This window comes from Pygoscelis adeliae, unplaced genomic scaffold (assembly GCF_000699105.1).
Source record: "Pygoscelis adeliae isolate BGI_AS28 unplaced genomic scaffold, ASM69910v1 Scaffold170, whole genome shotgun sequence".
In the NCBI taxonomy this organism is placed as follows: domain Eukaryota; kingdom Metazoa; phylum Chordata; class Aves; order Sphenisciformes; family Spheniscidae; genus Pygoscelis; species Pygoscelis adeliae.
Genome location: NW_008824002.1, coordinates 3,022,877 through 3,048,570, shown reverse-complemented (window position 1 = coordinate 3,048,570; position 25,694 = coordinate 3,022,877). Strand labels below are relative to the sequence as shown.

General features: G+C 37.2%; 1 protein-coding gene across 1 annotated transcript in view; it reads right to left on the bottom strand.

The window, feature by feature from the left end:
* The window catches only part of PDGFC (platelet derived growth factor C), a 59,641-nt gene that overhangs the window by 21,260 nt on the left and 12,687 nt on the right, over positions 1-25,694 (bottom strand). Inside the window, exon 3 of the mRNA XM_009325344.1 lies at positions 15,499-15,679. Within this exon, the coding sequence (XP_009323619.1) occupies positions 15,499-15,679 (181 nt within the window). The remainder of the gene's footprint in view (positions 1-15,498; positions 15,680-25,694) is intronic.

Sequence of the window (25,694 nt, the reverse complement as noted above, 5' to 3'; positions counted from 1 at the left end):
GACACAAAGTTATTTGCTGCATTAGCCTACTAGACTGAAAGATACTAACCACAAGTTTATCCTTTGACCAAGACAGAAAATGTGCTTCAAAACCATATGATTGAAATTGCTCATTTGAATGCTTGACAAAAACACTGTTTCACAAATAAGCCAAATAAGAAGATAAATTAAGATGATATTAAAAAGGCATTATTTACAAGCATTGATCACTGAGTATATTTTTCCTGGGCCTGAGGGACAGACAGGAAGAGGGGGAAAAAGAAGCGGGGGGGAAAAAAAGCAACTTTGCAAGGAAACACTGGTCAAGAACACTCACTGAAGAGATCTGCGTTGCTACTTCTGGTGGAATTTCTTCCACCTACCCTGCACAGTGAAGCCCCATGAGATGAGCTGTTTGTTTAGATATGAATAGAAACCCATTCTGAAGGTTCTCAATACCAAAAATGAAACGTAATTGAGATGTACTGCATAAATTACACTTACACTTGTCAAACAAGTCGGGTAAATTGACTGTGATGACTGCCATGCATTGCCAAAGAAAGAGTCAATCTAGTATTTGGGAAAAATCTTTTCTGCTTTTGTAAACAATTATACATTTAAGATATCTAATTGCCAAGAAGATAGTATTATCATGTTCTTAGCCTTCTTCCACTATTTACTATTTAATTCGAAACTGTTTTGCATCTTTCAGATTATTTCTGCAGTCCCGCTGGACAAACATGAGGATTTGAATGAACAAATTAGGATGTGTGCACACAAACCCCTTGTGGAATGGGAGGGGAGACAAATTGTCATTTCAAGTACATCACCATAAACTTAATATAATTTGACTGAATTTAGATAAGGAGTAAAATTTCCCTTTGTAAGTTTATATTCCAGTTAAAAAGTCAGAAGAGGACATTTTGCTATTTAACAATTAAGGTTATATTCTCTCCTCAAACAATATGTTAGTGTTAGATATGGGTTACCTTAGCAGCTATTATGTGTTGTAAAAGAGAACTCTGAGATACAAGGATGTTTTAGTAAGCAACTAAAATACTGACACCTCTTTTCTTGTTTTTCCCTACTATTCCACTTCTCCCACAGAAAATTAAACCAATTTTTTTGAGAGAAACACTGACTGTGAGCTCAGAAAAACATCAATACTCTTTTTAACCCAACTACCATCGAAGTTAAATTCTTCCAGGCAATCTTTACTTCATTGCTGAAACTGGTCCATGGTGTATAATTTACTCAATCAGGAAATTAGAGGAATAGGTAGCAACTGTGAAATAAGATCATAGAATCATAGAATCATTAAGGTTGGAAGAGACCTCCAAGATCATCGAGTCCAACCATCAACCCAACAACACCATGCCCACTAAACCATGTCCCTAAGCGCCTCATCTACACGTCTTTTAAATACTTCCAGGGAGGGGGACTCAACCACTTCCCTGGGCAGCCTGTTCCAATGTTTAACCACTCTTTCAGTCAAGAAATTTTTCCTCACATCCAATCTAAACCTCCCCTGGCACAACTTGAGGCCATTTCCTCTCGTCCTTTCGCCAGTTACTTGGGAGAAGAGACCGACACCCCCCTCGCTACAGCCTCCTGTCAGGTAGTTGTAGAGAGCACTGAGGTCTCCCCTCGGCCTCCTTTTCTCCAGGCTAAACAACCCCAGCTCCCTCAGCCGCTCCTCAGAAGACTTGTTCTCCAGCCCCTTCACCAGCCTCGTTGCCCTTCTCTGGACACGTTCCAACATCTCAACATCCTTCTTGTAGTGAGGGGCCCAAAACTGAACACAGTATTCGAGGTGCGGCCTCACCAGTGCCGAGTACAGGGGCACGATCACTTCCCTGCTCCTGCTGGCCACACTAGTTCTGATACAGGCCAGGATGCCATTGGCCTTCTTGGCCACCTGGGCACACTGCCGGCTCATGTTCAGCCGGCTGTCGACCAACACCCCCAGGTCCTTTTCTGCCAGGCAGCTTTCCAGCCACTCTTCCCCAAGCCTGTAGCGCTGCATGGGGTTGTTGTGGCCGAAGTGCAGGACCCGGCACTTGGCCTTGTTGAATCTCATACAGTTGGCCTTGGCCCATCGATCCAGCCTGTCCAGGTCCCTCTGCAGAGCCTTCCTACCCTCGAGCAGATCAACACTGCCGCCCAACTTGGTGTCGTCTGCAAACATACTGAGGGTGCACTCGATCCCCTCGTCCAGATCATTGATAAAGATCTTGAACAAGACCGGCCCCAAAACTGAGCCCTGGGGAACACCGCTCGTGACCGGCCGCCAACTGGATTGAACTCCATTCACCACAACTCTCTGGGCCCAGCCATCCAGCCAGTTTTTGACCCAGCGCAGAGTACACCTGTCTAAGCCGTGAGCCGCCAGCTTCTCTAGGAGAATGCTGTGGGAGACGGTGTCAAAGGCCTTACTGAAGTCCAGGTAGACCACATCCACAGCCCTTCCCTTGTCCACTAGGCGGGTCACCTGGTCATAGAAGGAGATCAGGTTGGTCAAGCAGGACCTGCCTCTCATGAACCCGTGCTGGCTGGGCCTGATCCCCTGGTTGTCCCGCACCTGCCTTGTGAGCACCCTCAAGATCTCACTGTGCAGACCATTACCCTCAGTGTAATAAATGCATCTAGAGAAACAATTATTTGCAAATTAATTTATCAATATATTTTTAAAAAACAATAATCTATTTAAACTTGGATAATGTGGCCATTATGTTGATGATGTGGTCATTGTTTTTCAAACTCAAAAACCTAACATTTCCTGTTGAAGGGAATGGGAACTGCTTGTTTAAAAATCTGTCAGCAGTCACACTGTCTGTATGACAAAGAACTAGAATCAGAACATCCAAAGATTTCAAAAGCCTATAAATTGCAAAATACAATATTATCTATTACTATTGCAATTTCAACAGTGTGCTTATCACTATATGAATAGAAACAATAAACGTTAAAAATGTATGCAATAATAAATCCAAGTTGATGCATTGTTAGAATAACTTTAAAATACAATTATTCTCCTGACAAAAAACATAGGAATACCATTTGTAAACAGAATGATCCAACGATGACTATAACTATTGCCAGTTACCCCTCAGGTAACCTATTATTTTCTCTTTCTCCTCTAAATCTCAATACACGGCAGAAAACAGAAAAGAGCTGCCATCGTTTCCCTGCAGCAGAAAATATCAGTGGAAGGTACAAGTGCCTTACTGCAAGGAAGCCATGGCCCATGGCAGACTGTTATTGGAGACAGAACACTGTACATGACAGAGTCAGAGCAGGGTATAAAATATCCATACTGAAAAGTTCACATGCTGTGCCTCATGCAAGATGTGTTTCTTCCTGGTCCTCTTTGGGGATTCTCTAATTGCTTGTTTAGGAGATTACTTTTTGTAAGTATTTAAATAAAGAGAGGACAATGTGGAGTCTTTCATAAGTAGGTATACTCTTATACTTTTTTAGGGAATTAGATTTAAAGAAAAATTAAGAATGGAAAGTAATGTTTTTTTCTTAAGACTGTGTTGTTAAAATGATTTTCCTCTGCTTTCAGATTTTTATGATGACATCACCTTAGTATTTTGCCACTCTTCAAGTATTAACCACGAAATTTAGGCCAGCCCCTACCTATAAATTATCCACTGGCATTTTTGTATAGCACTAGCTTTGTAAATTATAGCTTTGTATGGCTTGCTTAATGATGCTCCTTAGGCTCGCATATTTGTTTTTAAAATTATCATTAACTTTTTTTGAACAGCCTGAATAGAAAAGTTGGTTCTGTTCACACTTGGGCAGCTTTTAATCTATTGATTTTCCAAGTTTCCCTATAGTTTGTAAGCAGTTTCAGGTAATGAAATATCAAGCTTTATCATGGAAATTTTATGATTTTGTTGTTGTTCTTTAACAGCATGGCAAGTCTCTTTTCCAATTTAAAGAAGCACCTTCCCAGTGTAGTTTTTTTTTTTTAAATTATTAGATGCACTAGTAAAAGATACATTGTTCATAGAAAAGGGGGCAATAAATGGCAAAATACAAAAGGGTGCCTACCTAAAACAATGGACAGCAACCACAGCCTCAGAAAATAATCATAAAAGTCCCTGTAAGTGTACCTATTATCTAAATGAAAATCTGCAAAACCCCCTCATTATTTACTAGCACTGTTACATACAAATATTAGGTGTTAATTTCTCTTCTTCTGTTTAGTTTTAATTCTAAAGAAAATGTATAAATAAATCCTTAACTACATAGAGATACGTGCTAGCAGCTCACAAAAGTAACAGCTGATTTTACTTTGCTCTTCTGTCATGACATCACCTCAAAGGTGTTCTTAGGCTTTAAATTAAGTAGGAATACAGTGCTGCTCTTCAGTACATAACCAGAACAGTTTGGTTAACTACGGCAGAGCAGAAGGCTGCTGTGGGGTTGACAGTTGCCCAAAGACCTGCACTTGTGCTTCGCCTCCGTACAGTGGGATTTGCGCAAGGTTCAGGTTCACCTGTCTCTCACATTTGCAAAATATCGGGCATTCAATCCGATCACCTCTATCACATCAAAGATGTGCAGGTTTGTTCCCTAAGTTCTAATATTTTTAGATATGTTTTTTTATCAAAGTAGTAAACTACTTCCAAATTTTATGTTGTGTTTCACCCATGTAAATACCTAGCTCTAAAAGTAACTCATTTTTTTATTCTTAATGACGATTGAGAACATAATTGAAAAACCCTCTGACAATTTTTCATTTGTCTTTGTACTGTTGACTTGACCATCTATCTTTGATTTTTGGTGAAAAGTTGGGCTGTACTCTGAAGTGTTTTATACCAGCAAACAGTTTCAGAACAGTCTTATGAACCTTAATTCTACATTTATGTTGCATCAAAAGATGTACTGCTATTTTAGGCACCTAATCGCAAGGTTTTTTTCTACATGAAAGGTGCCTATGACTTTCTTAAGCAGAAAGGCAATTAAAAAAAGTAAATACAGTGTTTAAAGTTATATATATTGACAGAGTGCAAACAAGAAGAGATCAATGACAGAATTCACTTTGACTAAAAGACAAGAATTCCAAGCCAAAAATGCATTACACAGATGACTCAAGAACGGGAAGTATTTTATTATTAACTTTTGATTACCCAGAACACCTCACATTGAAAAGCCCGAAGACAACTATGCACACACAAGTCAGAAGAGTTCAGAAGATCAGAGTGATTTTCAGAAGATAAGCAAGGGCAACCCTGTTAACAGTTTACATATTAAAAGCCTACATATATGTGGCTAACTGTCCTGCCAGTTAGCAAGTTAAAAATGATTTGGCATTTGGCCCTTTCCCCCAAGAAATACAGATGATGACTGAGTGACTGATAATTTGGCTCAACTCAGTTATCTTGCTCTCCTTGGTTACCTAGCCATGTTGGTCATGTCAGCCAGCAGGGAAGTTCAGGGTCAGTTGCAGAGTTAGCAAAATTTTTCTACAAAACAATTTTAGATTTTGGATGTTTTGACATTTCAAAAATAGTGACCTTTTTACATTCACACGCAGGCACAATAAGTAAAAGAAAAATACTGAAAATAAAACATTTGAAATTTCAAATTTAAGAAATTGTATTTACTATGCCAACTATTCACAAAACCACAGGGATACTGATTTCTAACAAAATTACCTTAGCACAGCATCTGTCTTGTTAAAGATGGTCATGCTGTTAAAGGGTACTTGTCACACTGTTAGAAGAATATTTAGAACATGAGATGTCTACCAAGAAACTCTTAAGTTAACTAAATGCTGCCAAAAGACACCAGGGCTATATACTGGACAATAAAGCGTCAGATTGATTTAATTATCTACACCACTACACTGAAATTCCCCTAACCACCTAACAGAGTTACTCAGCTGAGGCCTGAGAACTGCTGTATGTGGTGTCAGGGTAGAGTTATTATGGGGTTCCCCCAAGGAATCCTTTTGCAGCTGAAAGGGAAGGGCTATTAGGAACCACGAACTTCACAATGTCTGTAGGATTACATGCACAGTTTCTTCCAAAGGCTGCGCCATCTGCTTTCACACCTCCACTTTTCGAGTGCCTTTGAACCTGGTCTTTCAGGCACTAAATCACTCCCTTCAATTTGAAGCCCAGCATTTTATTTCTCCTCATAAATGACTCTTATTATTTTTCTTCCTATGATTTATTGCCTAGCTCAAAAGCAGAGTGAAATGAATACTCATGCAGCCTGAGCACTCTGCCTCTGGAAATGTCTTTTGCCAAACAAATTGCTCTCCGTTTTCACATGCAAGGTTTTGTTTATTTCATTTTGTTTTTTAAACAATTACAGTTCTTCAACAACATACACCAGCTCTCAGGAGCAAACATGGAAGCAACCCTCCTGAATTCCTTCTCCACCACCTTAGCCAGAGATAATTGAAAGAACAGATGCAACAGCTTTGTGGTTATCTAGACTTTCCCCATGAAAACAAAACTGAAACCTTTTCAACAAAAGTCCTGGCATCTTCAGCCAAACCTTTCATCATCATCATTAAAGAAGTTTTGAGTACTTATGAGAAGCTAACAAATGACAGCTCATAATCCCCATCTGTAACACCAGAGGCCAGGTACTGCAAAGACAAGACAGGTGCAAATTTTGGTATTCCCATAGTGCTTATTATCTATCCCTTTTTAGAAACAAAAGGATTTCTCTTAACACCACTACCAATGCCCCACATTTATCTTTCCACAAGCAAACTCTTACCCTGAAGCTACTACACAGTGTTATTACTCTGTCAAGAATTTTTCTTCTGAATTTAAAGAGGTACTTCCACCAGTCTGTGGAGTTAGACTGTGCATTCAGTCATCCACAGAAGCTGCTCCACAGCTGATTTGATCTCAAATGTCTGGAGCTGCACACATCATTCCATTTTTTCCACACAATTCTACTGTTCCTAAGAGCCTTTCAGATCTGGATCATATATTAAAAAAAACCAGAGAAGTTGCACTGAGTAACTCTGTTCTGTCCCAAATTCTTTCCTTTCGTTCCTGTTATCATCTTTTCCTACCAGAATTATGGCAAGAAAAATTAGCACAGTACACACCAGTCTAATTAGTTACTGCCTGTTTTGTTGGGGTGAGGCAATGGACAGGACTGTGGCATAACTAAGATACTTATAACGGATAGGGACATGACATGAATGCAGCTAAAATAGCGTAACTGAAAATTACGGTGCTGCCTGAAACCTAGTATCAAATGTACATTTGCTTACCTTTTTTTCCACTAGCAAGCATGTCAGACACAACGTCTCAGTATTTGAAAGCACAAAAAATCTAGGACTGTGCCAGTTACACAGGGGATTACTTTGAGAATGGGACAGAGTCACTTTGCTTTGGAATTTGCAGAGAAGCCATCAGCGTGCTTTCTCAAAAAGCTGTGAATAACATGTTGATCCTGGAAATTGGAAAAGGGATAGTCAACTAGACAATTATGTAATACTTAAAACATAAAAAATAAAGACAAAGGTAGCTCAAAAAAAAACCAAAACCCAGGGGAGCTAAAGGGACCTGGGAGAACAAGAAGGTTGTGTTGGGGTTTTTTTGTTTGGTTTTTTGAGGTTGGGGGGTGGTTTTGGGTTTTTTTTTTTAACCAAACATATTAAGTGAAAAGTATCTTATATAACATTTAGTAAAGGATTAAATAAAAAAACTTGCACACAGGTAACTGAGACACTGCACTCTTTAGAATAGATATGATCAATAAGCTTGAACAAATATATTTGAACCATGACTACAGAATAATTTTAAAAGACTAAAGGAACATTTGGACATCATTGTGGAATAGTTATGTTGAGGTAGCAGCCAACAGCTCCTATTACATGGGATCAGTGAGTTTACTGTTTAAGGGTGACATGTTTTTATACACATACATATCCCTCTCAACTAAAGGAGCTGTTTGAAGTTTCTTTTCTATGAGGTGCCTATACAATCTGATTTTAGCAAAGGATGTTGTGAAGGCATGAAGTTTACCTGGGTTCAAGGGGTACATGGACAATTATTTGCAAGGAATGTCTGTTACAGATTACTAAATAGACAAAGCACAGAGGCTCAGGGAATCCCCTCTTCTGCAGAAATAGCTGGTGAGTGGGGGCATACAGGAGGGGTGAAGAACCTCATCTGCTTGACCTCCTCCTAGTGCTCCCTGCCATCCATTTATGACCACCACTGGTTGCATGTTCCTGGGCTAGACAACCTCTGGTTTGATTCAAGGCAGCCTGACATTTGGGAAACTGGGAAAGCAATTGGAAAGGCTTAGAAACTCGACATTACTGCTAACTCTGTTGAATAATAAACTTTCAAATTCACATGCCGATATACATAACACATATTAAGTTCTTTAATGTATTACTACTGACTGATAAAGACTAACCAGCTTGATCTGATCCTCATTCATTTGTAAAGAACCATTTCAGAAGTGAGATTTTGAGAAGGAAGAGAGAATCTCTTTGAAGATCAGTTAAAGGAAAGTTGGTACAAGTAGAGAATAACATATTTAAGGCTAATATTTATAGTTGCTACAGAGTGGCAGTATTATTCTTTCCTTAATTTCTTCTGTCTAATTGCTCTGATTAGACCTAATTCAGTCCTCCTTGAGTGAACTTAATGCGAAAAAAAACCAACCAAAAGACTCAAACACTACTTGGAAAAAAGTTTATCAGTTAGTATAATGGTAGCCATTTCATTAAGTAAAAAACTCACAATCTGAAATGTCCTTCCAACTCTGATGTCAAAATGCAATAAAAGGCATTTATCTTTAAATCTTAAGTTTCGATATTTAACTGTTTTACTGTAAGGATACACTCCCATAATGAGGACTCCCAGAATATACCCAGGACTACAATATTAAAATGTAATGGTTGAAGGTTATTTTCATTAGTGATGTGTTCCCTGCTTATTAGCAAGTGTAAACTTTGATGTTTATTAAGTCAAGTTGAATGACAAAAGTAACACCAAAGGTAACTGCTGTGGTAATCCACAAGGCTGGTAATTCACCCAGTCCACCTTCCCCATGTACCGTATATTCTCTTCCTTGCATCATCAACGCAGATTGGGTTTTCCACATTGCTATCTTTCCTGGATTTGTAAACAATTTTTTTTTCTATTTTCTCATTAGTTGGCAAAATATAGTTCTTTCAGATTGTTCCCAAACAGAAATAATGTTACTTAACATCCCACATACACCAGCCAGACCACTCCCAGAGTCATGACATTCCAGGAGACCTCTGAAATTGTTCAAGACAAGACAAAACCACTCTTCTTCCTATCTTTAACTTCTCTTGTAGACTTTTTGAAAACAACATTAAAACTTACATATGCAAGATTTGTTGCAGAACACTACAATAAAGTAAATGATAGACCACGTAAAAGTAATACTCATTTTCAACTTAAATAAACATGCATACATAAACTTCTGATGAAAATGCTATGAGACACACTAATAAAGTTTCCAGAGAGTAAAAAAGAGCCCCTGACAATATAAATATTTATTACTAAATGGAAAACTAATAATAGCCTTTAGTAACTTACAGAAATTAAAGGAAAGAGATTGTCTCATGTATTTGAAATACTTTTCCAATATGTTTTCTAAACTTTTTCACTTTTCAGGGCATTTAAAGAGGTTAGACATTGTTCGCACTGAATCATCCTGTTAACTGCTTTCATGTGGGAGGAGAGGGTTAGTATGTGATCAAACACATAATATGGGGAAAGGAGCAAAAAGGGCTGCGTGCTTTTTCTTGACAGTTGCAGTACCCTATCTCTTGTTTATGGCAATAATTTCTGCTTGAAACAGGTTGCCAGAGTGATCTAACTTGTACATAATGCTATTGACGACTGAAAGGAGAGCAGTTTTCACAAGCTCTTCTCGACCTCACCTCAATACTGTCTTTCAAAAATACCGTTTTAAGACTTATGTGAATGCTCCATAACCAGAATCAGTTATGTTACTTGTTGAACACTCCTGAAATTTTCAGGAAGAAATTCTACTGAAGCTGTTGAATAAAAAAAACCAAAGCATGACACTCGAGGTGTGGTAACATAATTGCATTTAATTTTGAAATTGTTGTTACTTATTTAGAAATAAGAAAATCAGCTGATTTTTTATATCTTTTGCCACAGTGAAACTGGGTGGGACATACAATAAACTTCTAAAATCAATGAATTTAAATCTTAATCAAATCTATAATGAATTTGTTAAAAAAAAAAAAAGTCTGTCCAAGAAAACCGAATTACTTTGTCCTACAAATAGTCAATGAAACGATTTCTGATTCTTCTCAGCCTGAGCCACTGTAAAACTAACATCACAGAAAAATACAAAAGAAATGGTATATACTACACATACTACATGAGAAACTGCATTCAAATTTTGGCCAGAGAGAAAGGAACCTAGTCCTTCAGAGTACAAAACTTGCTATCGTATAAGCGTATTTATTCCTTTTAAGAACTAAACAACCAATTTGGTTCAAAATGTCTCTCTCCCTTTTATAGTCTCAGAAAATCCACACTGACATCTCAGGTTGTGCAGGTCAAGGACACATTTCCATGGACGTCTGTGCAGGCCCACAGTTTTGCTAGAACAATTTTGCTAGATTCATTTCTAACCCTGTCTCTCTGCAAGTCTGCTTCACACACAGAGATTTTTAAATTTTTGTGACAGAATGAGATATGGTCACAGGAAAACAGGATATTATGATTTGATTAGGAAATATCCTTCAGAGGTTCTTTCTGCTTCAAAGGGTTTTTTTCCCCTCTCATTGTAGTCCCATGGATAATAGCTATCCTTGGTTTTGTACTTTTTGTAGTTTTTTGATTAACCTGAAGCATGTCACTCCTATCTATGTATTTTGGGGTGACCTTTAACATCTCATTTAAGACATTTAGAAGGAATTTCTCTTTAGAACTCAAGCACAGATTTAATGCAAAATGAAATCTCCAAGGAAAGAATTAGTCCAAAAACCTCTCTGATTTACAATGAATTTTTGCCAAACGCAAAAAATTGAATGATTGAATTTGCATGCTGGAGCATCTTTAGGAGTTTGTTGATTTATCCTGGCTTAGGTTTCACTATAGCTAATCAGTGAACACAGAGGTTTTGTTTAAGAGTCCTTCCCATCATATGAAGGATTTTCTCAGCCCTTTGTCACTTCATGTAGCATTGTGAAGCGCTAAATAACACTCGTACACTCTCCTGCTGCTTCATAACACCTTGGTTTAAACAACCCTGAAATCGTGTTATTACCAAAATCTTTTGATTACTTCTTAAGAGAGTGTAGAAAAACCTTTGTTTAGGAGATCAATAATGTCCTTTATGATGTTTCTGGATGGATTTTCAGTTATGGCAGCCAAAGTTAAGCCTCTCTTGGGCTTTGGTACTGACATGCGAGATACACACCTGGTATCTGTGAAATCTGTGGACTTTTGAAAGGAAGGGAATGCTAGGTAAGTGCTTTCCTTTCTCTGTTCTATTAGTATGCACTTTTTCTATTAGTATTTAAATTTTATTTGCCTTTTTCATTAAACAAGCTCAGTTAAAGAGGTTCCACAAACAAAATTAACATGCTCAATCCTAAAAGAGCAAAGCTTAGCCAATTTGGATGAAATAAAGGAACAAGTATTAGATAGTCCTAAACAGATTATCTGCACAGTATTAAATTTAATCCTCATTACTGTTAATAGCAAAAGCACTACTAACAGCATCTCTGCATCAAAAGAAAAAAAAAATCTCTCTTGGATCGAAATCCAGGTAGCCATACAGGTACTGCACCAAAATCACAAAACACCTGCCAAGCCACTTTTAAACCAGGTCAGTCTTTAACCGGCTTCTTGGATTTTCATCTTCACTTGCACAGAAGAGGGTTAAGTCTGTTCTTTGCAAAGATTTTTGGCATGATCTTTGATGACAAATGACATGCTACCATATGCCAAAAAAGAAGGGGAATACAGTCACCCCCAGCTTCAACTTTAACTGGAGTTACTTTGTTCTGAGTGCCCTGAATAATTAATAACTACTTTGGCAATCAGTCATGCATTCTTTAATGGCACCTCAGGCATCAAGTATGCCATTCACCCGCTCCCCAAGTAACAATGGACTTTATTACATCAAGTTTTCTTTGCCAAACTTGTAACTGACATAAGTTAAACTAAACAAGGCACTAGGAAGACTGAAGCCCAAATATATATTATAAGAGTTTATAAGGTTTCCCTCAATTACATGTGGCTACTATGTGGATTAGAGTTGTAACTGGGGGCAAGTGAGAAGAAGGGGAAAAGAAATGAAATATGGATTGTTTTTGCAATAAAGTACTAGAAGGCTTTAGGTGGTATAGTGCTGCCAAAAACATGACTTTTAATAAATGCATAGCTGAACAGTCAAAATGCAGAACAACCGCTAAGCAGCCCTTCGTGAATAAAGCAGCTCACCAGTAAGCACAAACTAAGTGACAGGGCAGAGCATAAAAAGAATGACTAAGAATAACAGCTGTGCTGAAAGTAGCATAATAGTTTTGAAATAACACAAACTACATTTTCTTAGTAAGAATAAGATTTTTCAACACTTCCTTCCACTTTACGGTATCCCAGACAAAATTAACTTGCAACTATACAACAGAGGAGACAAAAGTGGACTTAGACCAGAGTTATAGAAAGTTCTATATGTACCCAGGGTACACAATTTAAAATGGAAGAAATTCAAATAATTAAACTGTAATTAGCTAGAATCCAAAGAAAAGCTTCTTGTTTTTCCCAGGGAGCATTCTGCTTGTATATAGTATGTGCACTGCATTATACGGTGCCTTACAATCCCACGGTAAACCTTTCTAAAAAATGATGTATCTATTGACACTGGAACTGCTCCGAGCCTCTTTGAGTGACTAAATCTTAGAAGTAAAGTAATCAGATCAATAGTCATTCTCCCCCTACTTATTCATCATGTGAAATGTTGGTTTGAAATATAATATACAAAGTAAAAATATATATATACAATAAATTACAGCAGATTTAAACAAAGCCATTTCTCTTTCTCTTTAAAAGACCTGAAAATGTGTCCGGTGCCCCTCTCTGTGTGTGGCCTCCAAATACAGAAACAAGCTTGCACTGTTTTATTTCAGTTTTGCTTCATTTCTCCCCAAACAATCTCTCATTGCTAGTCTACCAGGCATCTCCCCCTCCCCCTCTTGTCAAAAAATGAGGGGGGCGGAATTAACTGTTTAGGACCAATTCAGTGATTCATTTCAATAAGTGAATCAGTTATATTTTTGCAAGAATTATTTAAAATTTACACTCATTCCTATAGCTGACATTTTTTTTTTGGGGGGGAAGGGGGCTGTAAATTTTAGTTTCTCTTGAAATGTTGGATGAGATAGCATTTTAAAGAAAAACACATTTTTTTGGCATCAGTTTTCAATTGCTTTAGGTACAAGAAGCAGGTCTAATCCTGACACTCATGAAACAGCAATATGTATTTCATTTACAATCTGCAGTCTGAAATGTGAAATTGTATTTTGCATGGCTTATTAAGACAGAATTTTTGATGAAAAAGATCACAACCCTTTTAAAGAGAGATTTGGAAATTAATCCTCACAAACCAATAAGCAGTTGTTATACTGCACATTTTGGGGCTAGTTCTGAATTCCTATGACATGAAGGGGGCTGCTCTTGCCTGTTACATGTGTGAGAGATAACATGCTTGGTTTCTAAAACATTTTGTATGTATGCTTCTTATGCTATATAAGCTTTGTTAATGGAGAAAAACGGGGAACTAAAAATGCATCCTACGATGTCAGCTCTGTTTTTGTCTATTGAATAAGTGATGTAAATATTTTGAAGATTAAATTGTTTTGCAAGTGTTGATAAATTAAATGTTATAACTAATTTTCCCCATCAAATGTCAAGGAATAAATTCAGTCCATTTGTACAGCATGGCATAAAGATAATTATACTCTAATATTTTTAGGTGCCTTTGTTTAATCCATTCCACAGAAATTGGATCATACATAAGTCAGATAGAAATGTAGCAGGTAGGATGCAATACTAGAGCTGCAACAATGAAATTTGGCATCAGCCCACAAATACATCTATTTAGGGATTTTCTTTTACCAATTTCTAAAAGTAAACATACTTATTACATTCTGCCCTCAGGTGTACAGAAGTTTAAACCTGGCCATATTTTAAGATGTCTCTTTGGAGACTGATTGACATTTTATTTAATTTCAAAATTCATCATTATCTGGTCATACTATTCTACTAACAAAGGGGTCTAACTCACAAAAGAGTCAAATATGCAGATCAAACCTTTAATCACTTTAGGAATAGTTCTTAGGTAGGCCTAAATATTTAAAAATATTTATAGGAAAACAACAGAAAATAACCTATATATATGTACACACACACTACTACACTTTACTGACATCATCATCAGTATGCTAAATATATTACGTAGAAGATTATGTATCGTTGAAAAGATATGCGGAATTGTTCTTTGCTTCTTCTCAGTAACTGAAGTTTTGCAAATGGGAGAAGAGGCAAAAATGGCAAAAGCAACAAGCAAGCCAAATGCATTTTGAGTGAAGCACATGTCAGTGGGGTTACAACATAGATTCTTTTGATCAATTTTTTATTGAGCTTGCAGATATTTTCCGGCAACCAAATACCACAGACCACAAGATTACTTAGGAGATTCACAAAGTGAATTATGAGGAATTTAACAAAAATACTCCTTACTCTCTTTAAATATGGAATACCTATTCTGAAACAAATCAACCCCTGTTCTGCGCCACTCTAATGTTTCATAACATTATCTCATCCTTAAAAATCTATAAACATTGTTTTGCTATCACAGATCTCTCATTTGGTGAAAAAAGGTAACAGAAATCTGTTTACAGTGAAAACAGTCATATTTTAGACAATGACTATTGTTTAATACCTGCGATTTACAAGCAGTAAGCAACATTCAAGAGAAGTCTAAAGTTACAGTTTCCAGGGATAATGCAATGGAAAATGAGTATTACGCATTGTCTGCTTTGTTACTATAATAAAACAATCCAGAAGCATAAGAAATTTTCTGGTTTTCAACTAGCTATAATCATTTGGCTGTGTATGTCTAATAGCAACTGACTAATAAAAACATTAATTTCTTCAATCTTCTTTGTAACTTATGCTGATTTTTCTTCTTCTCAAAGCTAGGAAAAAAAAAAAATCTTTTTCACAGTACTGTATTAGGAATGCAAACATTTTATTGACGTGTCCGCACAAACAACCGAGCCCACAACTTCCCACTCCAAAGCCATCCAAGAAGAACCACAAGAACACTCAGTTAGTTAAAAAACAGAAACAAAATGTACAATTCTGGAAGACAGCTTGCTTATTATTATTAAGAAATAAATAGTAATTAATCCTAAGCTATTAAAAGATTCTTTTGAGCTACCACTTCAAAGATTTTGTTTTCCTGAAATGTTCCAATCTGAAACATGTTACTTACTGGCATAAGAAGTGTATAATGGATGCAGAATCCAGGTTCAGAAGGAAAATATTCATCAGACACAAATCTTATTCTGATCTGGTTTCCTTTGGAGATTTGTCTGCTTGGCACACTGGTGGAACCACACCAGCGCCCTAAAACAGTGCCATCACTAGGCTCTTCGACTTCTACAAAGTCATACCTGAACAAAAAAGAAAATCAAATGTTTATTTACTGATAAAATTTCTGTAAACTTCCTACTTTAATCAATAAACTGACTCTGCAGTTTGCAATTTTTTTTTTTTTTTTAATGCTCAAAGTATGCTACCAAAGCCAGCTATTTTAAACTTAGCTTCCAAGTTGCTACTGGCTTAAATACATAATAAAATCATGCAGTGAGGTTAAAAAAATAAAGGCAGAGTTAGCATTTTGAAAAGACCCAGGAGTATGGTTTTGTTTGCTCCTTTTATGGAAAGCAATTACAACATGTGGGATAGGGCAGAATAAAGTCAGAGAAAAAAAAGATTGAAATTGCCTAAGTGTGGCACAGTACTGCAATATCACTAGCAGTATACTGCATGTCCCCACTGAAAGTTCAGGGGCTTTTTGGTACGGAAAACTTGCCCTCGTGTAATACCAGTGGTGAATAAGCTCCTGAAGGTTAAGGTGGCTTAGGTAAACTCGGAAGCACATTTTGAGTTTATGTATATCCCAATGAGACATTTGTGGAGCAAAGACCTAGACGTGCTGCGTGTCAGAAAAAAACTGAGATTTTGGTAATACTGACAAGAGAGATATGGGTTGGGAGCTTTGAGAGAATGAAACATATTAAGTCTGATTTAGATTCATTGGTTTTTAACATGTGGTCTGGGTATCCCTGGGGATCTGTGAACAACTTCAGATGGATCCATGAAAGGTAACTAGGAAATGCCGGTCAATTGTCATCAATAAGCTTCAATACGCCACACAAAGGTCCTCGCTTCCATGGGAAATATTTAGGGGTTCCCAAGTCATAAAAACATTGAAAGCTGCTGCTCTAGAAGGTACGTCTGGTTTCAGTGCTTTAACCTGTTTCATGTCAGTTCCCCAGCTGCCCACTGACAGAATAAACACTAAGCATTTCAGCTGGGTTTCCCCTGCTGCAGCTTGAAACCCTCCGAGCCCCAGCGGCAGCACGGCCCGGTGGTTCGGGAAAGCGAGAGTGCGACGGGTAGAGCATGGCAAGCCTTTGGAAGTTCACAGCTGCAGCTTTCCGAGTCATCGTTTTACTTTTAAACCACAACTTGTATTCTAAGCGCAAGCATAACACTCCTCTGACAAGGTTTCACGATTTCTGGTATTTTTATGTTCTCTTACATGTGTAGTCATATACTAAATACGTCTCATGTAAATCTAAATTGGTAAACAGCATTGAATCCTTTTCAAGGGTACAAACAGCCCTACCTCTGATGGTAGCAAATACTCATATTTTAAAAAACATGCACACACACACTCTACCAAATATGCCAAGCAATAATTAATGTGGAAATCATTACCTCATAAACATTTTCTACTAAAGCTTTTTCTGGATTTTTTTTCAGTAAAGCTAATCTTTATAATGATTCCCAGTTCCCTAGTTAGACAGCAGGCAATAAATTCTTGTGTTGCATGTTTGTGCAAGACTGACTTGCACATTTATTATCTCCATTTAAAGGACCAGTATTTTTTCCACTTAATTAAAAATGAATGCAATGAATATGCTTATTAACTGTGTTCAAAATCCATTACTGCCATCTACCACAGTTTTAAATCTTTGTTGAACTTACGATACTAATTACTTTATCACCATCTTTTTTCCCCCCAAACACTAACTAATTCCTTTAACTGATCCACCAGTGTTTTTATTTTATGATCAGGTATACAACTTATTACAAAGGCAATGTGTACATTAATTGTACTAAGACTTCAGGGCTCAACACATTTATCAAATTGATTTTGAGCACTGATTTTTTTTTTTTTTTAGATCAGTTTATGAAGTTTCTAAAGACAACCTTTTTTAATTTTTTAATTAAGAATATGAAATAATTATCTACTTTTCTGATTTGTAAAGAGTGAATAAGTTAATCATTATGTTTATTGACTTAAGCTTAAGATGTCTAGGGGTCAGGCATAGTATAGGTGTTATACTCTGTATAGCTCACAGAGTACTTTCTATTGCACCTTTTGGTCTCCTGGTAGCCCTGAAGTAAAAGAGAAACTCAAATTTCACAGCTTAAATCTTAGACCCTTAAAATAAATGTTAATTAATTCCATTAGTTGAGAAGTAAAATAGAGGGAAAAAATATTCTGAAAAACCCAAATAAAATTCAGCTTTCTGATATACAAGACAGATCCAGATAATTCTGTTTGTCAGGGTGTTTCTTCTATATTCAGTTCTTTCCTCCTTGATCTTTGCATTGGTATTTCTAAAAAAGCTGTCATTTCTAATAAAAAAAAATTTCTGATTTTTCTGTGTGTTATCAGTGTTACCTTAATTGAGAGGTTTCTCGATCACCCTTCCCCCACCCTAATACCATTCTGATCATCAGAAATCCACTTGTTTCCAAGTGATCAATCTGGAAACACTCTAATCATTATATAGCACTCACTAGTACTGCATCGAAGTGTGCACAATTACCAATATCACTATTTAAGGGATTTACTAAAACCTATTTTATAAGCGAATCGAACGTAACTTTCTCATGGCAACATGGTACAGTACATATGGCATGGTTTAGAGTGATTACTCCCTTTCTGCAATGTCTCCCGCAGGACCTATAGAGGATTTCTGTTCTTTTGTGTTCAAACAACAAGTCTGGTGCTGTAGACAAAAATTTCTGTTTTCAAAAGCAAATAAATGAGATATGAGTATCGGTTTCTTACTGCTGAACACAGATGTAGGTGTAGCTCCCTGCACAATATAGATATTTCACCATCAGCAAGGGGAATCTTTACAAATTCTGTCTACATCAACAGAAAAAAGTCCCTCACATGTTTCCTGGACATAATGACATTTTTAGCCAGTAACTTTATTCCTGTCAGTTATCCAGACTGAATGTGCTGCAAGAGCCTGCCGAAAAGAATCTTCTGTGCAACTGAAATTCCTCGCATTGCACATCTGGACTGAAGTCTGAACTTTCTGTGAAAAGTTACAAAACAAAGTGGTTCAGATGCTTTAGCATTTACAAGATTGTGCTACATAATTCTGCAGCTTCACGTCACAGGGCTAAAGAGCAGCGGGAACAATAACATAGCCATATAAAATTATTTCTCCATCAAGAAAAGCTTGTACTTGAAATGCAAGAAAACTGGGATACATAACCAAGAACTGAGAAGCTATTTTCCATCTGCAATGGAGTAAAAAAATGTTAAAATGCACGTTGAACCAAACAAAGAATCCTTCTTTTTTGTGCAGTGTACAAAGGAGAAAACACAACCCTCTTTGACAATGACTAAAGAAATGCTCTGGTGCTGTATCAATGTCCAATACGTTACTCAAATATTACTAAGTAAAATTTATGACAAAGAAGTAGGCCAGTCTCCTTTCCTGGGATGAAAGACGCTTTCGCCTTTAGTCATGACGCCCAAAATGCCTTCCCTTATACCCACTGCAGAACATGTATTCCTCTTCCCTATGGCCTAGGTGCCTGGGACTGTGGATTGAATTAACAACCCGAACAAAGACAATTTATTGTAAAAGAGCAAGGAAGCGATGTAAGCAACTCTAAACTTCAATGCCTTTCCAACCAGGAAATGTATTTTCCAAGGGAATAGGTTTTCCTCTCCTTTCTATATTTTTTCTGTGGTTTACACTGTCATTTGCTAAACATATTCTGACAGGCTGTTTACCTTGGCTTGCAGTTTTGTGACCTTTTTGTGGCTTCCCTCTGCCTTCAGAATTCCACAAATATATCAATGAATGCAAGAAGCAGAAACCCATGAGGTAAAACACTTTGTCATATCAGTGATGTTAGACCTTTTCATCTCTGTATAGATGTGTGCCACACAAAAATCTAGCACGCCCATTAAAACAGCTTGCAAAAAGTGAACTACATTTTTCCTTCCCCCTTTGTTAAGAATCCATTTCTTTTATTTTTTTTTTAAATTAAGAAATAGGGAGTTGATAACAATCCCTGTCTTTTTTTTTGACAGCATCCTGTGGGATGCTGTAATATTTCTGTTCCAACTTGTTTTGAAGCACATGGAATTCACATGGAAATACACAAGGTTTTCCTGGTGCCGGCACAGCACAACAAAATACCTACCTCAGCTGCAGACCAAAAGCATTCAAGGACCCCTGGCAGTTCACCAGACAAACTGTTATTGAATAGAACTTAGATGATTTATATTTGGACAGCTTCAATTTTGGAAACATTGGAAATTACTAAAAACTGTCATCATGAAAATATCATTTTGATTTTTTTCTAAACAAAATTTTAATGCCATCATTCTAAAGGAAAATTTCCTCTCCCTCTTCCACCTCCATTTGAAATAATTTTCATTTTTGCTGCTGAAATATTTAAAATTCCTATGGAACAAAATTTTGTTTCCATCATTTGACTTAACTGTGTATTTGTATAGACAAAACCGTAAGGGTGTTGGTGACACCTTACATGGTCTTCACCTCTTAGATCACTTTTAAATCACAGCTGTAAGTAATCGTATTGCTTTTTGTGGAATAAACACTATATTTACATACAGAGGAAAGTAAGGCCAAATGTTTAGCTTGAAGACATTTTTTTCAAAGCTTGTCTGCCTCATTTGCAATAAATTCTGGAGGCCTCCTCCAGTCAGCCCAGCTCTCCATAATGTCCTGATGGGCGGATTCACGTTTATCTGGGTGGAAAAGGGAACACTGGAGCACGACAGGGGCACTCAAATCCATGGTATCTAATGGCAGACCCAATCTGTTTAGCCAGCCTTGTTATTCCCCACAGGTCAACGCGCCATACAGTCTCCAGCAAAAATGCATGACAGGACAAGGGGAATGCAAAGCTTATGACAAAGGGCAGGGGGAAAATGGGAGGAACCCGAGAAGGAAGAAGGCAGAAAAGGAGGGAGCGGCATGCAGGATTAGAGAAATAAAAGTGGCTTTCAGGCAAACTACAAAACCTACATACAGAGGTAGCAACAGTTGTAAAAAGAAGAGTGTACTGTACCATTCATTCAATAGGTGGAGAACTTTCTTCTTTTCTATTATCAATACTGCCCCTCTCACTGAGACTAAAGTAAGTTTTCCTCAAAGACCAAGACACAGAGATACAAGACACATCATGTGAGATGAAAATCAAAATGACACAAAAATTAAACAATTGGTATGAAACCGCAGGTACTTGTACACTATTTTTCAGTTTATGTAAGAGGAAATCTTACTTTTGGTATTTCTTTTTTTTCCCTCCAATATGGCCAGGCCAGGTAGTACAACCACCTGCCACCCAAGTTTGCAAGCTTCAGAACAACTGTTTAATTAATTTATCTGCTTTTCAAATGCATTAATTTACTTCATACTGTTTTGTATTTGTTGCCAGACAACAAAATCTACATGAACCTCAGACTGGAAAACATTGGCCCATTCAGTCCAGTAGATACAAAGTTCCTGAAATCACAAACCACTAGCAGCACACATCAGTAAAAGTTAGCTATTAATAGCCCCACTCATCAGCCAGGAGGCAGAAAAAAACCTCACATGATACAGAAAGCAAATTTCCTGGACAAAGGGAAGGGAGAAGGCACCTTGGCTGAAATGGTGACACTGTGGCAGCACCAGCAAATACTCCATGCAGGGTAAAAGTTCAATAAAAATGATTCTGCTCAACATTATCAGAAACATTTGACTGGGGCTACTTTGAGTGACAGTACAAATGGAATGCTGGAAGAAAACTGTTTTTAGAAGATTACCTGATATAAAATTTTAAATATTTAAAATATTCACCCTGGATTTTGTCTTTCCAAAAGGAAGTTCTGAAAGAAGTTACCCAGAATAATTTGATTTCAGTTCCTGAAGCTCACAGCATGGGCAAGTCACCCCTAGCATTCATCCTCTTTAGGAAGACTTAGCAGTGCCTTCCACTGTAAGAGGAAACTCCTTTGGATATCATTACAGATTATCCAACAATAACAAAAAAAAAAAAAAAAAAAAAAAGAGTTATGTTCTACAATGTCTGTCATGCTTGATGTTTTAACGTAAAAAAAAAAAAAAAAGAGAAAAGATGATGGAACAGTAATGATTTGACACAAAATAAATTTCCATAGTAGTACCTGTATCTGCTGATCCTACACATAACTGTGTTTTAATAGTCACTGGAAACAGCCAGCATACCCAGATATAATCCAAATAAATAACTGATGAGGTCAATTTTTTGTACTCAGAAAATGATGTTTAATTATACACAAACATCACTTCCAGCAATAGACATCACTTCCAGCCAGTACTGCAAATGAGCATAAAACCCCCAAGTATCCTGCCATGTCTACATTTTCCATGAAATAAAGATACTCAAGGTATAAACAGAGAACATTTCTAACTGCCGTTCACCAAATATGGATTGCAGTTTCTGTGCCAACCTACTTTGAATACATCTATTTTAGAATATGCAGTACTGTACATTAAGAACTGCCTTATGGAAACACAGATTCATTCACAAATGTTAGATGGTTGCCATGGTTCTCTCTATTTAATCTTCCCTCATACTGATTAGTAACAGCCTGAGGCTTCTAACACAACCACACAACTCTCTCTGTATTTCTACCTTGTTATTTAGGATACATTAAAAAAAAGTTTAATCCTTAGATTTCAGTTTTCTTCCCCTTCATTCACTGTCAGCCACTTTGATCATAAATATACATTTACAACCCTGCAAGTGAAAGGGAAAAACAAGACAGAGTTCAAACCCTCAAATTCTACTCTTCAAACATTTGAACACTTTTCATGAAAAGGATGCTCTGGTTGCTTGATTTGGAGAAATTAACAGATGTGTTACCACTCTCCAGTCTACCGGAAAACATATTTCCATTTTCTCTGGATCTGCTGAAAATTTGAGGCACCATGTGAAGCTGAGACATGTACATTTTGTGTAGCAGCTTTTGTCGCCTGGTGAACTAGAGTCAAAGCACTTAATGCAAAAACAACTCCGAAGAAATGCATTTCTTCCCTCTCCTCCCCAAAACCCTCTTTTGTATCAAAAGCTTATTTCAGTGCCAATTGACAATCTGAGTATTGCTGAAAACATATATTTTCCCTGATGACTAGTAAATTGGCACACACCTCTAGGAAATAAATCACCATGACTGGTATCTAGGTGCACTGGCAAGTATTTAAGGATCTCCATCTTAAGGTCATGAATATCCTGTAGTCTCTGAAGGTAACTTCTGCCGTGTGGGGAGGAAGGGGCATTAACTTTTCCACAAGAATTAGAAATTGTAAACTAGATATATTGGTAAATATACTTCAGGCTCTAAAACAAAACAATTCTATATTCAGACAGCAATGCTGTAATTATTTAAGCATATGCTAAACTACTGATACAGATAAAGCATGTAAATAAATATTTACAGGAATAGAGCAACCACAGAATTCAGTCCTAGATAGCCTGTGCTATGAACTAATTTATACTAGTATAACTTCTATTGATACATTATTTCAAGCACTTGAATAAGAATCTTATAGAAAGAGACACTATAATCCTGCAGTTCAAAAGTGGAGGTAAGAAGGAAAGAAGATGGTTTCCCAAACTCCTCCTTTTAAAAGGCCGATTGCCAAATTTCTTAGAAGCTACCTACACTTATCATCTTTGTATCAAAGAACGGCAGGTATTGCCAATGCCAGTCGGGATAAGAAACATGTTTAGCTTTCTTTAAATAAGGATTAAGTTTGGTCTAAAAATGGCACGTTACGAGTAGAACAGAGATACAAACCAAAAAAAGTACATGAAACTTCATATCAACAGTACTATTACTATATATCAAAGACAAAGATGAATTTGAGAAAGTTGGAGAGCTTGGAAAAAACATACTAACAGATGTGAATCAGCTTGCAAATGATGCCCCAGTCCATTTACTTACCTTGGCCTTCATCTTGAAATCCAAAGGAAGAAGTTCCACGGGGAGCAAGTCTCCATGAGTTTCCGTTGCTCACGGTTACTATGCTACGCTTACCTTTTTCCTATTTGACTACAGATTCTCCTGCAGCCATGTAAAATACAGTGAGTAAAAAAGATTTTCCACAAAGAAAATCCAAGTCACTTGGAAAGGTTAGTTTTCAAGGACTAGAAAATGGATAACACCTACATGAAACATTTTCTTATACTGTTTCACCTCCAATCTGTCTGTTTTCTGCTACTGACTTCATCTGTGGGGCACAGATTTCTTTAGTATCCTGCACAAGTTATGAATTGAAATAATAATGCATTTAACAAAAAGGGTAATAAGACAGAGTGTTCTTATTGTGCCGCACACTAGTACTCCTATTCTTTGCCCCCCCCCCCATCCCCTCCAAAAGGAACACACGTATGGAAATGGCCATCAGCATTCAGGGTCCCACTGCACTGGACACTATAGCCTCCAAAGCACATTTCTTTTCATAAAGAGGCAGCCCATTGCCCCCAGACAGCATACCAGCTCAGTATGTATCCTACATCATACAGTACTACACTCTCCAGATTTTGGAGAATGAAATGCCTTACCAACTTTTTCCCAGTACTTCTCTGTAAACTCTGGTATATTTTACCTGGGGAATTACAGCGATCATCATAAATCACATGTTCCTACTGTACAGATCAATATTTTGTACAAAACCGAAAACATTAGGGGACCTCAGTGTTCACATCAACAGCCAAGGTTGTAAAGCATTCTTTCTAATCTACTATAAAATTTCTACTTCAACTCACACTGTTCACAGTGGTTAGTGTTTCTGTTTCAGCTTCTACAATCCATAATCATGTTTTTACCATTGTTTTTCAAGCAGCATTTTAAATATTTATTCTAGTACCCCAAATGGTAATTTTTTTCTTTATGCACAATCCTTATATCCTGGAATGTAGCTATGGCTTCAGTCAACGATGTGAAAACTACTGGCTAAGCAATTTCCTAGCAATATTCAAAAGCATATTTTAGAAAAGAACAACAAAAAATTCCTAAAGGGCATTTTTAGCATGTGAAGATTCACCCAGGGCAGTGTAGGCAGCACCCCTTCCCCTCAAGCACCCTCTGATGTTACAGCAGCATTACATGCCTGGTCAGGTGTCCCCGCTTCCTTTTCCCTCCTTCCTGCCTACCTCAATGGAGATTGGGGCTCTATCTATGTTTATTTGAATTAAAACACTCATTTCTTTAGTTCAGCAATACAATAACATATGGTTTCTTGGCTGCTACACTGCACACAGGATTTACCAATCCAGGACAGACCATTTGTCATGAAGTCCAATATCCTGCTTCAGGACAGGCTAGTAATTGCTACTTGAACAGAAAGTGAAAAATCCCTATAATGTAACTGAGCAGTCGCATAACACTGCATGAGGCAGAAAAAATGTGTTCCCAACCCTAGCAGGAGATCAGTTTTCACCTAAAGAGTGTAAGGAGTTTCCTCTCACTTCAGTTTACCTAGTTATAAGTTAATGGTCATAAAACCATACAGACGTATTTTTAATCCAGCCACAGCATATGAATCAAAGGCTAGTCTGAAACAGTACTTCTTAATAATTGCTGCTAGTTTACTGGTCTCCCCGTTCTCATGTTACTGTCAGAAAAGGAAAAGATCTATTTATTTTACCTTGTAAAACATGGGCAATCCCACATGACCATCTAACCTTTTTTATAATAAGCAATCTTCCCTTTTGCAATTTCTCACGCATATGCATCTTCTCAGATATCCTGATGATCAGATGAGAACAAATTAATGTAAATTGCATTACATTTCACTTCTACTTTATCCTGATGGAGCAGCATCAAGTGCAAGACAGGACTGTCGCTGATTTGTCTGACTGACAATATTTGCTGGTAATGCTATCTAAACAACAATTTCATGTGAGCAACATACTTTGTTAAAATGTTGACGATACACATAAAGAAGCGAGGACAGCATCTAGTGAGAGGGAGAGAGGAAAGGAAGAGGACAAGGGGAGGAAGAGGAAGAAGAAAAGCTGCTAAACAGGTGAAGAAACACAACTGTCTGTCTAGGAATAGGACAGTTGGTATGACTGTTA